The sequence below is a fragment of the Empidonax traillii genome, unplaced genomic scaffold (genome assembly GCF_003031625.1).
Source record: "Empidonax traillii isolate 1590-97213 ecotype Southwest subspecies unplaced genomic scaffold, ASM303162v1 scaffold1072:size191264, whole genome shotgun sequence".
Taxonomy (NCBI): domain Eukaryota; kingdom Metazoa; phylum Chordata; class Aves; order Passeriformes; family Tyrannidae; genus Empidonax; species Empidonax traillii.
The window spans coordinates 28,187-45,048 of NW_020956265.1; the positions used below are offsets into that span (position 1 = coordinate 28,187).

General features: G+C 39.5%; 1 protein-coding gene across 6 annotated transcripts in view; it reads right to left on the reverse strand.

Moving 5' to 3' along the window:
• Positions 1-6,140: 6,140 nt before the first annotated feature.
• The window catches only part of PMS1 (PMS1 homolog 1, mismatch repair system component), a 43,542-nt gene continuing 32,820 nt past the window's right edge, over positions 6,141-16,862 (reverse strand). For all 6 annotated transcript variants that reach the window (XM_027904647.1, XM_027904649.1, XM_027904645.1 and 3 more), the window contains 3 exons: positions 16,334-16,464; positions 8,158-8,318; positions 6,141-6,565 (listed from right to left, as the gene is read on the reverse strand). In XM_027904647.1, coding sequence (XP_027760448.1) covers positions 6,377-6,565; positions 8,158-8,318; positions 16,334-16,464 — 481 coding nt within the window. In that variant the 3' untranslated portion in view covers positions 6,141-6,376. The remainder of the gene's footprint in view (positions 6,566-8,157; positions 8,319-16,333; positions 16,465-16,862) is intronic.

The following is a 16,862-nucleotide window of genomic DNA, read 5'->3' on the forward strand; positions in this document are numbered from 1 at the left end:
ATGAACACGAGCAGGTTTCTCCCTCTCCTCCTTTTTAAAACACTCTCTTACCTTTCATTGTGAACATCTCTCATTTATCTAACATAAGAAGTACCAGGTTAACAAGAACAAAAAGAAGACATAACCTCTTTATTATTTTATATCATATTAGATAGTTTTACCTGACTAAGTATCTTTAAAATCCTCCACAAATGAGCTGCCTGACATTAGAATTAAGACAGGATCTCATTCTATCAGTGCAATTTTGTTACTGCATTGACCTGACAAGCGAACACTCACATATAAATAAAGCATTATAAAGCATTCCTCTGTCAAAATGCTTGGCCCATGTGAATATTGTAATTTATCAGGCATTTCAAGAGCTGAAGCAAAGAATATCGGTGATCCAAAATATCCAAAAAACGTAATGATTCGATTAATGCTGAGTTACTCCATGCATGAATGAACAATTTGACCTGGGCTTGAATACAGTATTTTAATAATGCAGCTGCCATATTCACTGGTCTCTACATTTCCTGAAAACTAATCTGCCAAACCAGTTATCCCGTATTAATCTTCTGCGCTTCCGCTCCTGGAGTGTGAGTCAGTAATGCTCCAGAATCGCACGTCACCTCCCTGAAATGCTACATGTTTTATAACCTTTACAGACACTCTAATTGTAAAATTAAGGCATAAATGTTTTTCAGTTGAAAAACTACCTTTGACCATCTGAGTGGCAGGTACAGGTTTCTAGAAAGCTTCAGGTCTGTTTAGGCAGTATTTTTTAAATATCTTGAAATACTAGTTTGGGGTTTTTTTTCCCAAGTACACATGGTGTTGTATCTGCAGTATTGTGATTTTTTTTTTTTTTCCATGAGGCTGTCAGACTCATAACTGTTCTTTATTTCAAAACCTTGGTAGCACATCACATTTCTCATAAGAAAATAAGTGAACTAAAACTATTGTTCTCACAAAAGAAATCCCGTGCACTAAACAAGAACCTCTTCTGGAGCACCTGATTGGCACTATCCCAATTACTGTGCTTGACCTAACAGAGCATGTTCTGGCAAAGCTTCACCTGTAATCAACTTCATATGGAGTTCATCTAAAATGCACGTTACCCTCGGCCCTCAAGAGCAATTTTTGTTCTCCCCTTAAAAACACAACTTGTTTCATTTTGGGGTGAAATTACAAATACAAAAATAACCTCTGAGAACAACAAAGTTGGGGTTGCTTTGCTGAGTAATTCAGTTCAATGAAATCATCAATAAAATTACTGCTGTGCAAAAAGACTTAGCCTGAGTTGATGAAAGATTACAATAACTTGGGATAAACATTTATGACTTCAGATGAAAGTGTGATTAAAATAATACGTAAATATTCTTTAACTGCAGATGACAGCAGTATTACAGTGAATATTTAATCATGATATTGGGAAATGTTAGGTAGTGGAAGACAGGATTAACATATTGCTTTAAAACATTCCATTACTTTCTGCATCTGTTTACTGATAATAAAAGAAACAGCTGTTCTAAATGTAACATTAACAGGTGTAAACCGTTCATCTGAGATTTTAAAACAATAATTCTCCCCCATTTCCCCCTTTAGCTACTCTGAAGCGACATTACAAACACCCCCTCCTCTTAGCTTACACAATTAACTCCTATTTGTTCAACCCCTCTGCATGTCCCCAAAACGTATACATGTGGAGTTAGCTTCCTTCTCACTCTGGGCAAAAGGCTCTGTTCTCCTGCACTGCACATCCTGAACTAATGCACCAGATGTGTCCCATAAAACGGTTGGTCACACCATTCAGCAGCTTTCCTTTAGCAACTGTTCTATATCAAATTTACTGTAAAAAAAGCGTCATAATTATGAAGTAACACTGTATCAAATTCACAGACCTAATATCTCACTATGTTCGGTTAAACTATGAATGATAATTGAGCTTGAAATTGTATATTTACTTTAAATAAGTCCTCCAAATCATCTGCAACAATGTGTGCTTAATTCGAAGCCATTAACAAAAGATTTAACATTTCCACATTTATACTCTCTATAATTTCAGATATGATACTCCATACTTATGGTGGGGGAGGGAAATAAAAGCAAGTTCTGGTAGCTCTCCTTCGCAAAATAAAATTGGATGTACCTTAGGTTTTTTGGAATCGTTAACCCAGCCTGTTAAAATGCTGGGTACAAACCAAACAAAACTCTCAAGAATCCTTCCATATTGCTACTGCAGTCAAATAATTAAATCAGAACTACAAGTTCATTTAACAAAAGAAACCAAACTCCATTACGAAATAAAAACCTGACCTGCTTTATGTAAGATAAAACAAACGCTGAAGACCAAATATTATAACCCTTCCAAAAACCTAAAAACTTGCTTGTTGATGCTTATTTTCATAAAAGTAAAACCAGAATGTTTGTAGGAAAAAAAAAAAAAAGCAATGATCCCTTGAGATCAAGGAATGTGTGCTTGTGTAACTAAAGAGAGTTTTGCTTATGAGTATTGATTCTAATGCTAGATATTTTATATAGCCCATACCAGAATATGGAAATAGAGAAGAAGAATCTATTTTAACAAATCAGAATATAGATTTTAGTGTTTTCAGACTGCTAAGTGTTCCTGAAATAAGTTAAGTATTCCTCTGCCTTTATTGTTATTCTCTGAACTGCTACTATTCATACTAAAGGGAAAAAACAAACAAACAAACAAACAATACTCCAAGTCCCTTTGCACACACCATTTCTTAACTGAAACAGAAACTTCATTATTAAGATTCCTACTACATTCAGAAAAGAAACATATAAGAGATGGTACCTCTATTTTATGTTTATACTCTCATATTTGTACCTAAAGAAAAAAGATTATTTTTTTCAATGAGAATTTCCTGTATTTTTAAAGAACATTGATATTTTTTGGTTTCCCATTAAGACAATATGCAAAAATTTGGGCAAGGCAGACACCTGAGCTGCAAACACACCACCAGAACTGAACCTGCCCAAACCAGCCATACAAACAACCCTCTGAAAAATGCAAAGCTACCTACAACCAAAAGGTTTCGTAATTTTTAATATGCAATCATGCTTTAGTTGGAAAGCTCCCACTTCTCCCCCAGGGAACACTGCTACCTGCAAGAAGGTGTATTTTAGGAAAACAAACGTGCTTCCATGAGAAGCATCGTAAGCAATAATGCTTCGGCCTGCTGGTGACTTTACAAAGGGAGGAAGGAATGATGCTCGTCCGTGACCTGACTCAGACCTGCCGGCCCTCGTTTTAGTCAAAATCGTACAAAACGGAAATGCCACCAGAGGGCAGCGCAAATACGAGAAGTCCCCGAAATGCCCCAGCCCGGCCCCTCCTGGGGAAGCAGCTGCGTGGGTGCACAGGGTGGGGGACAACGAGGTGGCTGCCATGCTCATCGCTGGGACACGCACCCACCACGTCCTGCCCTGCTGCTTCTTCCTCTACGGAAAGAGGTCAACACCAACAATAATCCAATCCAGCGAGCATTGCACGTTTCAGGTTTTCCCCTTCCTTTCAAGCAGCTCATGGAGCTGGGGACGGACTGACTATGGGAGTGTCTGCAGGGACAGGCAGGCTCTGTGTGCTCCCCTGAGAGCCTCGGGGGGTTCACCACGGAATGACACATCCAAGAAGCACCCCGTGCTGGTTCAGGGGCAGTGAGTTGATGTGCCTTTCTTTCTGAGAAACGTTACAGCAGGTGCACCACTTGACTTAAGCTTGTAAACCAAGAATTGGGGTACTTCTACTGTTTAACCAAGGAACATAAAACGGATGCATCGCTAGAGGCATCAGTGAGAGCACCCCTAGAAACAGAAAGTAACATATATTTTTGTCTACATTAGATAAAGCAAAGAAAGACCCATCATCTCTAAAGCCATCTCCCCTCAGCAGAGTACCTGTTCAACTCACAATTTCAGATTGCACTCCCAACCACATGTACTGTGGTGGGCAAGACACCCTGACCTACTGCTCCCAAACCGTGCTACAGCACTCACTGCTGGTACCCAACCACATAACAACCCCTCAGATCCCACAGAGACAGAAACAAACTGTACGTGCACCTACCTAAGGGAGAAATCCACTGCAGCTCTCCGAGATGAAGGACACCAAATGCACCCAGGAAAGAAGGAAGTAAGAAGACCCACCTCCCCAACTGCCTAACCTGGCACACCTGAAAATCCTGATGCTAATTTGTTTCCATAGCAATTAAACCCACCATGGCACCTGTGCATGCTCATTTCCCAATCACTTTTTGTTCTTAATCTAGGGCTTGAAGACCCATTAAAACAACCTGTCTGCAATGCTACTGTTACATGAAAGCACTTGATGTAGACTCAAGTGTTATCAAAGATACTGGCATTTGCTTCGGTATAATTAGGACACATCTATCTTACCTATCTTTTGGAAAAGAACCAGCAATTACTAATCTCACTAAATACTACATGTTATATTCCCAATTGACTAGAATTTGTGCACATAGTAATTTAAGTTCCAGCAAAATTATACTGCAGGTAAATTTGACTTCTCTAGCTTGCCTTTGGCTTTTCTCACTGTAATGGCTACTCTCTAAACTCTCACAGTTTATATTCCAACAAGAATAAAAATAAACAAACTATAACCTTCTGTATCCACCGCACGGCTGGGATCCTGTTTCCCCATCAGAGCCAAGAGTCACGTCTCCTTCCTCTGTCTCCATCCACCTTCTCACTTCGATTCTAAAAATTCACATCTTCTGCACTGAGTGACATTTACAGCCAACAAGTGTCCAGTTTGTCAGTGACATTCTCATCTTGTACCTTGCTTTGCTCTTGAACTATCCTGCTTGTGCCCTTGCTCTTTATGAAAAGGATAAACTTACTCTAATGGCATAAAAACATAATCAAAGAATGACAGAATAGTTTGAGTTGGACCTTTTAAAGGTCACCTAATCCAACCCCCCTGCAGTGAGCAGGAACATCTTCAACTAGATCAGGTTGCTCAGAGCCCCATCCAACCTGACCTTGAATATTTCCAGGGATGGGGCATCCACCACCTCTTTGGACAATCTCTTCCAGTGCTTCACCACCATCACTGTAAAAAAATACTTTCTTATATCTAATCTATATCAACCCTCCTGTTTAAAACCATTACCCCTTGCCCTATTGCAACAGGTCCTGCTAAAAAGACAATCATTACCTTTCAGATTAGAATTTTTATGTTGTCATGTACTGCTGTGATGTGATTTCTCAGCTCACCAGCTCAGCACTCTTCGATAAAGAGATCAGTGACTTACATTTTCAGACTGCACATTTGCTCCTCTGGTCCCATACTCCTGTCCACAAAGCAGCTTGAACTCAGGCCTTTCAGCAACCTTCAACCACTTACCCAGCAGCCACAGAAACACTGCAAAAGTCTCACCACCACATTTTCACAGTGCCAAGATATGCTGGGGACGGACAGGAATTTTCAGGTGAGCTTTCCTGAAACTTTTTAAAACATACTCTTCCAGAGACACTGCACCTGCTATACACAGAAGGCCTAACCTTATGGGAGCTTTCTGGAAGTAGGCTCCTACTTAAAATAGAGGAGTAAATCTTGTGTTCTGAACCAGTTTCCCCCAACCAGTATCTCTCTCTACAGCAGAGTATGCCCTAGTTACGCCACATTCTCCCCGAGTGAGGACAGTTTATGTTTCCCACCCCCAAGCAGTTTGTGTGGTGTTTATCACCGAACCAACACACAGCCACGGGCATCTGATTTCAGTGCTAACCTGGGCTCCTTTCAGGTCACTGGCCAGTTTTTGTTGATCTAATGTTTTTAAAGAGTACTATACTTAAAAGAATAACAGCTTTTTAAGTGTATAATTTTTGGAGCTTGGACTCTAGGACTTCAATATTTATTTGCAAGAGCTAAGAATCTCCAAACAGAAATACAACACCATAGATGTCTAACTATAATAACTGCATATTCCAATGCCACATTTAAAATACTTACAGCTATCCGGAATTCCTTTGAAAATTAACATCTGATGCCCTTAGTACAGTAAACTTTGCCATGCTCTGTTGAAAGCAACTTCTAACCACTTCATATCTAAAAAAATTTGACATGCTGGTATTTTCTAAACCTGCAGCAATAAGAAAAGGATGAAACCAGTTGAGAACATTTCTTTAATAAATTCTTTATAAAAATAGTGAGGAGTAGTTTCTCTACAGTATTTATTTCCAATTTACATGTAGCATTTAAATAAAAAAAGGCTCTAGGAGGTGAACATACGACAATGAAAAGTCATTAAAACAAAAGCTTTGCACAAAACATACTGAAATTACAGAGTAATGATCAAAATTAAGCAAGAGAAGTATGACCCCAAACAAAATGTTCCATTTACTAAGTAATTTCCATGGAGCTCTGCTTGTCAACTTCTGGAATATCTGTTAAGTGATGAAAAAAAGGACGACCATGAACACAGCCTTTATTTTCCTTTCCAAGCTGTTGCTTCATCCTGTAAATTGTGTTTTGTACATCTTCTTTTGACAAATGTAAGGGCAGCTGCCGAGCTAAACGGACTGCTTCTCCCTGTGGAAAGGAAAAACAAAAACAAAACCCCAAGAGTTTTAAAGCACCACTTTTTAGCACGTTAGCCTGGGGCTACCAGAAAGCAGGAGTTAAGCACTCACTGTTTAAAGGTCATTCTTTTCTGCTGATAAATACTCTGAATCCCAAAAACCTAAATGTAACTCCAAACATATCTTACTGGTCAGTTTGTGACACTTCTACAACGGAGCCATGCACAGTCAGTCTCCTGGTCCTGTTTGCAATCTTTCTCTTTTGGAGTCCACTTTTGCAAGATGCTTTGTGTTTCTAAAGATCTTGTTTCCTGTTGGCATCATTCATTTCTAGGATCAGCTGAAGATGTTTACCAGTTCAGTCAGTTCTCAAACCTGAGAACTAACTAACATAACAGTCAGCCAGCTAAACAAATTTTGAAAAATACTATAGTGAAACCTTAGATTAATGTTGTATTTACTACTGTCTATTGCATCCAGTTATCTTACAATACTAGAAAGCAGAAGTGACTGCTAAAGCACACACCCTCAAATAAGTAAGCAACTTCAAAAAGAAGCTGACAGGTTTTTTGTCTCCTCCTTCAAGATGGGCCTTCCTGCCATTGCCTTCTCTTCTCTACTTAAGTCACACGGTTTAGATAAAAATGGATGTGGCATAAAATCTCCCTTCATATTGTACAAGACTGAGCAGCAGTCACAGTGATTTAATCAGATCTGAATCTTCCCATTTTGTTTGTCTGAGATTCCCCCCCTCTTCCATATGAGGAAAAGATCACTGTGGAATATTCTGTTCCCTGGAAGGCTGCTCCTTTAACCATTACCCTATTCTTTCTTCTGCACTGAACAATGTGGACTTACAAGACTGTTGGTCATCAGTATGAGCCTCTGGTAACCACAGAAGTTACTGGTGTTAACCAAACACAAGCATGTGCAGAGGCATATGGGGTTCACTGCACATGAGACTTCACTTCTTGCTTCAAGGTCTTAATTCCGGTGACAGCTTGCTTTTCTGGCAAAAGTAATACCCACTTATGTCTCTCTGCCCTTTCTCTGAATGAATCATAAGAATTTTTCTTCTTTAAGTGGAAAAGGTGCACTTCCCAATTTTCACAGTGTATGTCTCACTGAGGTTTACATGAAAATTAAGCTTCAATCAACAACTACTTTTCATAAACTATTACCTTAAATCATTTAATAACTACTTCATAGATATATTTACATAAGAGACACATTTTGATGACTATTCTGGATTCAACAGCCTTCTAGGCTTGGTAAAGCAATTCTGTGGCAGCTCTGTATTCTAACACAGAGAAACGCCTTTCTAGTCTGAAAACTGCCTGTGGAGAAGGATCACTCTGTGAACATCAGCTTTCAGCATGTATTACATCACACTGGATATGTCTGATGGAAGTATTTTGGTAAGCAATGCACAACCCACAAACCTCAAAGAGGATATGACATTCTCCTTTTCAGAAGTAGCTTCTGTTTAGAACACAACGACATTAATTAAAACAGAAAGCTGAAGAAAGATCTTCAACCTGTTGAAGGAATTATATTGTTAAGTATAGCTGGCTAATACTTAAAAGCAAGTTTCTGTCTTACCTCCAAGTAATTTACCACTTTGAGAGGCCTACATTCATATACTTCCTTTGCATTTCCATTAACTACTGCACTCAGAATTTCTTTCAAATCAGAAATACCATAGTATGGAAGACAATTTGCCATCCCTTCTATTTCCAGATGACTTTCTGTAGCTGAAACACCTGAAAATACAAAAACAAAGCAGTAATTCATGCACTGCTTAAACTTCTATTCTGGAGCAATTAATAGAAAATCAAACTGATGCAAAGCCACTTAGTAAATTAGTCTCACAAATTCAATACAATTAGAAAACTTTATTTGCTCCTACCTTGGAATGAAAAGTATTTATTTGTACAATGTTTCATTATGATGATGTGTGCTTATTCACATCACAAATGCCTCAGCTTACACTAATTCAAAACTTAGCTGGCACTGCTTAATGCTTAAAACATTTTGTAGCATTCCCAGACTTGAGCACAGCTTTAATTAAAGCTTCTGTGACTTTAATTAAACATACATGAAATTAAAGCAGAAGCTAGCAATAAAACACAATATAGTTTGAAAAAACACTGAAACAGAATATTGGCACTATTTCCTACGTAATTGGTTTAAACATCTGTAGAGTTCAAATGTTATCATAACACATTCAGCTTCGACTGAAATAAAAAGCAGGTTTTTCTCCTACCACAGCTGAGGAAAAACCCAAGCCCTAAAGGTTCTGTGACTGACTTCACACAATCAGTCCTATGGTATCACTGCTGCAGCAGGTACCACTCTGAGTAGGAATGATGAATGAAACATTTAAACAGCCTTCCTAACAAAGTACCTATTCAAGCTTTGAGGATTAAGGCATTTCACTTTACTTTCTTTCTCACATGACTTGCAAAGAAACGGCATGAAGAGCAGAAGTACAGCTGAATATTCTCCCACTCCCAATCAGGAGCAAGTTCTCTGGTGGTCAGGCTCACATATTCTCATTCAGTCCTTCAGACCCCTCCTCTTATTCACGCTGGGTGCACCAATCTCAACCCAACCTGCACAGCCACCTTCCCTTTTCCACTGCTACAAGTCTACAAAGTAAAGAATTTCACAAGGAGGGCATGGAAGAAGATAATTCACAATGAAAATAAATCCACTCTTGTGTAATGGCCCCAGGTGGGATAAATTACATTTAGCCCAAGCCACAAATGGTTTCTCTAAAGTCAAAAGAGCTGGAAACAAATATACTGATCCAAGCTGGATTAAGCTAACAAACTGTGATAAGGGATAATTCCTATTCCTAATCCAAACAACAATGTGAAATATTTCAGAAGTGAAAGTATACATTTGACATAAGTCTCCACAAGGTACTTTTATTAGCTAGTAGAACAAGGCTGTTATCTATGCCCAGGCACTGGTTTTTTGACAGTCATTAAATAAGAGCAGAGATGAACAGGAAGACTGTGCAGGTCGAAACTTCTCCTTAGTATGGCTGTGCCACCAGGTAAATAACGCTGTTGGGACTTTCTAAACTTCATGGCACGAGATACCTTGACCAGAGTGGGAATTCAATAGAGTGAACAACCCCCCAACCCTCCAAAAAAATCACATAACCTCCTTACAGCTACATGTTTAACACTGCTTTACGTCTGAAACTTTGGTTTTCACCCAGCCTTGTCTTATTTCTCTTTCCCAAGCTGCCTTTCCCTAACCATGGCCAGCAAGCACAGACATACTTTTACATACTGCTGCAAACCTGGGATCAGATTCAGTTTAAAGCAAAATGTTAAATTATCTGAAAGGTCAGCAGTTATTAAAGGTAAGATAAGATGAAGTACTATGCCAATATTTCCCCATGGGAAAGCCTGCCAGTAGGAGATAGGAGGAAAAGATAAAGTCTTTTTAATTTGCTTCAACTCTTTTCATTTTTGTCTCCTTTTTGCTTTAATAAAAGATTAGATTTGAGGAATTGCTCCAGACCATTTGATTATGTTACTTTCTCTCTAAAATTAGAACTCAGTGTACTTGACAGACTTTCAATAATTACCTCTCTATATGCTACCAAACATAAGACTCAAAATTTTGTGAAGTTTCAAGTGTTTAGATTTTCGGGTTAAAACCTTGTATTTCCAGTGCTTCCTTGTAAAATTTTATGACAGTGAGGTTCTGGATTCGCAAAACATTTCCTACACATACTCCTCAGTTTCACCAACAGCCATTGTTCCATCTGCAAATTTTGACAGCCAGATTTGACTTCACCATTCTGCTCATTAATCTGAAAGGCAAAGGGGGCTTTAAGGAGTTTAACATAAGAACAAACAATACAAATCCCAGCTAAGGGAAGTTGTCTTCTTTGGTATTTCTGTTTGTGTGCCATTCTCCTTTTCTGCTTACAGTCTCTAAACTGAAAAGTAGCCCACTGCATTCTGATTAACAAGTATTTATCTGCAAGCCTTTGCAGGAACTCTGATATTGGCAACATTTGATGATATAAGCAGATGTCCAAGCCTCAGTGTACCTGTAAATTTTTGACAAACTATACATTAGGATTTTTGAGTATTCAAACAGCAGTCCTCAAGCAGTTTCCATGGTAGTTTCTATGAAATACTTTGCAACTTCCAAAGAACTTATTTCCATGAACAAATAAACTAGCTTTGAAACGACTAAAAAACGTGGATTTCTCATTGCCACAAATTTCCCCTTTCTCTTTCCAAACAAAGCATTTACAATCACCTTTGGATAATTCCTTCTGGATGGCCAGGAAAAACTGTTCCCTTCCAGCTGCCACCTAGATTAGGTGACACTGTAACACTGTCTATCTTCCCGTCTATGGTCAAAATCAAACTGAAATTAAGTAGCAGCGTGATTTTCCACTGGTGGGTTACAAGAGCTGAGGCAGCTTTTATTACCAAGAACGATTGGTTATTTACCTATTATTGCTCTTTGAAGGCTCATAAGCACGTTCTTTGTACCTGCAGATGTTGGCTACTCATACTCTGTCAGGCAGACAGTTCTACCCTAAAATCCTGCCCCACAGCATGGCCCAAGGCCCACCATTGTTACAAAAGCAGGTAAGGTGCTCCTTGCTCTCCGTTTCTCTCCAGCCAAGAATTTACAACTCTTGACTTTCACCAGGGCAGATGGACACGTGTACATATAACAAACACATCTTAAGAGGAACTGGACAGAAAGTAACGCCTCTTACTGCTTGAAATGCTTCTCTGCACGTAGAGGTCACTGCGAGCAAACGAACGCCTGGCAGATCCCACAACACTGAGCATTAAGTAATTTGCTTTATTAAGTAAAAGCAAACAGGCTGCTCTCCCAAAGGTAGCATCACTTGAAGGCTCAGCAAGGCCAGAACATGAGGGGGTGGGAGGGCAGTGGAAGACAGACTGGAGCTCAGCGTCACAGCTTTGCAAATTACAACAACTGGCACATTCCACAAAGAAATCATTGATTTTGCCTAACTGACACACTGACAGCGAGAAGCGTCGTCTGGGCTATTTCACAACATGTTTTTCACTGTCAGCTATCCAGAGAAAAATCTAGTTGAAAACTCCTTAGGCTGCTGAGCAATTAATATAAAGAGAAATGGGGAGACAATACAAAAGATCTTAGTCTACCAAAACCATGAACAAGATAGGGCACTTCCAAAATCTCGGATACTTGGAACAACTTTGGCTGCAATCATACCCCTGAACGATGTGGAACAAATGTAAATTACCTTTCTGTCTTATAACAAGAACACATTGAAAGGGCAGACTCATCCTCAAATAAAACAATAGGCAAGTAAAGCCTGGAAGTGCCACACTCTTGTAAAAATAAATACCCAAAGGTGCAATTGTGAAAAAAGGAAAACACTGCTGGAAGTTCAGTTTTCCCACCAAAACGACAGCACGAGAACAAAACTCCATGTGGAACTGAGTTCTTGCTAGAAAGAAAACACCCAATTAGACCTTTCAAAAACCCACTAGGAACAGTGCATCTGGTGCCACATGGTGCCGTGGGGTCCAGAGCAAGGCATGTCCATGGTGGGTCTTATGAGGAAGACTCCTGGAAAGTCCCTGGAGTAAATAACAAATCTCAGAATCACCCCTCTAGCTAAAAGGTTTTGGCCATTCAAGTCTACAGCTGGATTCCTACGAATGAAAAGCACTGTGAGGGAATAGGATTCAATTTTTGAGTGTTAATCCCAAGATCTGCCAAATTTAGTTCAAGGCTAATGAATTACAATTCTTTTACCCTGTGACTGATGTTGCTCCTTACAGACAAGACATCCAAATAAGGAAAACCCAGTATTATGTGGGTGGGTTTTTTTTTCAAGTAAGCAACCATCAGAATCAAAATCCTTATAAAAAGCCCCTCCGTGCTCAGAGTTGCCGAAAAGTAGGAATTTGAACTGCAAAGAATTATCTTCAACAAAGATCAGCAGAGATGAAAGCCTGATGCAACACGGGAATTACCAAAGTCACCTTCCAAATTAAGGCAGCTGCTCAGATTTTCTTGCTATTAAATAAACAGCCAGTTCTGTAAAACACCCCATAACCAAAAGGAAATAAGGAATGAATATATGGTCCTACATTTCAGTCATTATTTTAAGCTAGAAAACTGTCCTAGTGAGGTGGCCAATACCAAAGCAAGGGGTCTGGCATTCCAAACGAGTATCTGAGTATTATGAGTAACTTAATATTGATAATGGGCAGCAACTGTCTGGGTCCTTCCCTTCTTTGGGAGAATATGTGTGGAAATTTAAACAAATAACCAGTGCTTATTATTTTGCAAGAGGAAATTATCAGAAATACCACTTTCCCATTTGGATTCAAAAGGATTCAAACAGATTCTTTGCTTGTGACATAAAAGAGGATCTCTCTCAGAAAAAGGAAACTTTCTACTACAGAAAATGGAACTCTTTGCCCAGGATGAAAAAGGGAACCATGCACCAGTGGCCATTAATAAGAAATCAACCAGCAGTCAGAAAGGAACATTAATGTGACCATGTCAGGGCTGAAGCCCTAAAGGAAATTACTGACCTTCAAACATACTACAGTGGACCCTGACAGCAAGAAAGAGTTGATAGTTCCGTTGAGAAACAGCAAACATTAAGGCTGATCCAATTAATCAAAAATTTGGGACAAAATGAGTTACAAAGGTATATGCACAGAGAAGGGGGTTTCAGTGTGCTCCTAAGGATGCTGCCAAGGTGAAACACTCCAGCTGCTGTGGGTTAAGTGCACATTTTTATTCTGGACATCTCTCCACAGCAAGCTGTGACTTAATCATTCATCATGCAAAGTAGGAACCCCTGGCCCCCAAAAATTAACAATATATCCTGAAGAAACAAAATCTTTCTGAAGCAACTTGTAGTTCATCAACATCTGAATGCCCTCCTTTCTGTAAGGACAATGAAAAATGTCTTATGAGACAAACTTGTTCTTTCAAAGTTGAGAAATCCTACACAACACTCAGGTCTAAGTGGGACAAATCACTCCTGGTCTGCAGGCCACTTTCTGTAAGGATTATACAAGAAGAATCTATGAGCTAAAAACCCTCATATTGTTTAGTGGAATTCCCAGAGAAGGACACATAAGGAATGTTAATAATTATTACTTGTGTTTCTAAAAATCAGCTTTAATAAGTATTTGTAGAAGACACTGTATTTCAGGGACAAAATTAAGGAAAAAAAAAAGAGGGACTGATGAAGTATTGATAAAAATCCTTGAGTCAGCTGGAAAAAAAGCTGGGAGAAATTCCATTAGTTTGCTGGTATTTCTACCTTCATCTGCAGTGGTATGGTCTTTTAATAAAAGAGGCTGTAACTGCGATAATGTCATCAGCAGAAGCTTATAAACATGACTGACAAGACTCAGATGTTATTAACATTTCGCTTGAGTAGTTAAAATAGAAGACTGGGACAAAGAACTGAATTAGATTCCCAATCTTCACTGGGCTATCTGTATGGTCCTGCTGAAGTCCATGACCATGGTTCATCAACCTCTACAGTGCTACAATGCACTTTTACTTTCGTTAACTGTAAACCAAACAAGAGCAGTTTCCTCACAAGACTTCCTTAAATTTGCATCTTAGGAACACAGGAGTGGAAGACAGTTACTAATTCCCAGTTACTGTGTCGAGTTCCTTGTTATTATAGTGCACAATTTTGCTCTCAAACTAATCAAGCTGTCTTAAAAGTAGTTTCCCATTTGTGCTGGTTTTGGCCAAGATAGTCAATTTTGTTCACAGCAGCCAGTGTGGGGCTGTGCTTTGGATTTGGGCTGGAAACAGTGTTGGTAAAAGAGGGATATTTTTGGTATTGCTGAACAAGGCTTGTGCAGAGTCAAGCCCTTTTTGCTCCTCACCCCACACCACCAGCGAGAGGGTTGGCGGTGCACGGGGATTTGGTAGGGAACACAGCCAGCCTGCTGACTCCAACTGACTGCAGGGATATTCCACAGCATATGGCATCACACTCAGCACAGAAGGCTGGGGGAAGAAGAAGGACGAGGGGGACATTCAGTGTGACACTGTTTGTCTTCGCAAATCACTGTTACCTGTGACGGAGCTCGGCTTCCCTGGTGGTGGCTGAACACCCATGGGAGGCAGTGAGTTAATTCCTGGGCTTGTTTCGCTTCTGTAACACAACTTTACTTTACCTGTTTCACTGTCTTTACAGCTCAACCCACGGGTTTGCTCACTTTTACCCTTCCAGTTCTCTCCCCCATCCCACTGTGGGGGCAGTGAGTGGCTGTGTGGGGCTGAGCTGCAGGCTGGGGTTACACCACGAAATATCTCCAGTAGCACCACACCAGTCAACAACCCTCCTCTGCTGTTGCCTAAAAACTCTATTCCAATCTTCACATTCAATTTATTCACATCCCATTTACATTAATTAGACTTTAAGCAAACTTAGTAAATCAGGAGGCAGAAAAAAGCATGTGAGCAAAAATGCTAAGCCACAATCTCTCTCTCCCATATTTGTCCAGGGACACATCATAGATCTCCTCAGCTTTTGATTTGCTAGACTGAATAAAACTTGTAAGAGCTGCCTTTTACAGCACACACTTTATTTCCCTAATCATTCACTCAAGGGTTATTATCATGAACACCTCTTCCACAAAGTGGAATATCTGTGCTATTTATGTAGAGATTCAGTCAGTCAGTTTCTGTTTTCCTTACTGAATCACGCATGGCAAAACCAAGTGTCCTTGGTTTTGCCATGCATGATTCAGTAAGGAAAACAGCTCAGGCTCTGTTCTTCCCAGGAGCCAGCCTCTGAGTGAAGAAGTTGGTTCTACACCCCTTTTTTGTACCTACCCTTAAAAGATCCCATATGTTACAGTACATCTGTCATCACTGTACATATGTGGGGATCTGTAACACACGAAGCTATAGCATTTCTAACAGCTCTTATGGTGAATCTTTTCTGTGAGCTGTCAGCTAGGTACCACCCCCAAAGACATTCCCTTTTCTTGGAATTCTGCTGGAGAATTTGTCATCTGCAGAAGCACCAACGGATGGGTTGCCCCGGGGTTTCCAACATCATGCCTATAACTCGTTCTTCAGGAAAATGCATAAATATTTGAGCTCTCTTGCTAAGTTTAAAGGATCTTACATGAAACACATTTATTCTCTGATCAACGTAGAGGTATTGAAAAGTGTGCCCCCTCAAAAACAAGCCCAGATCAAACTCCATGGAAAGGTGTGGTGATCCCCAGACCACCTCTCTTTGCTGGCCCCTCTGGGCTCTGTGTCACAACCCTGATAGGAAAGCACATCATTGACCAGATCCAGCTCTTCACTGGACCTCCCCAACTGCTCAACAGCAGAGGAATGGTCAGCTGAAGACGAAGCTTCTGCAAGTAACACCATGCAAGAAGATGCCAGGACTAAGGAATTCTCATCAGTTTAATCCAAATTGTCAGAATGGCAATTAAGGGTATGGGCATCGAGCATTTTGAGAGAAGAATTAAAAACAAAAGTGAGGAAACCATGGATTTAAAAGCATTCTTTCAGTTCAGTTATCCATTACTCAATGTTCTGTATAGAAGATTACATTCTTTGCCAGGGAATACAACCTCAGTGTTAAGGAAAGCAGGATGCTAGTGCTTGAAAAGACAAAGTGATGTAGAATAACATGATCTAAATTAACAATAACTTAAATCATTATAGCATAAGAAATAATCTCAAATATGACTAAAAGATTTTAAAACCATCATACCTTCAATCACTTTTATTTGAAATCCATTTGCTACAAGCCTTGGATCTGATAAATAACCTGGTCCATGGAAACTTTGGTAATTCTTCTGCATTTTATAAAGAGCAGCCATGTACTGAGATCCACCAATAAGACTGGAAAAAAAAAATCCCCAAAGTGTTAAAACCAAAATCTTTAATGTGAAAATTATTATTGTGCAAAAAAACCACAGAAAAAGGTAGCAAGTGATAAGGAGTGATCAAGACTTTTAAAAGTATTTTGAAGAAGCAATTTGTTTACAGAAACAAAATCAGGACTATTCACATACCTTAGTGAGTGACCAAGCTTAGGCATGTAGTAATAATAATTATATCAGCCATTTCCTAATCCATGGGTGAAAGTCAGCTACAGTGACTTTGTGAAAATGCTTTGGAACATTTAATTGTCTTCAGGGGGAAAGACATTCGTCTTTGCTGCACTGCCAATGAAACTGTTCAAAAATCATACTTACTTCAACTGGAACAAGACCAAGTGTGCTCACTACTTCAAAGTA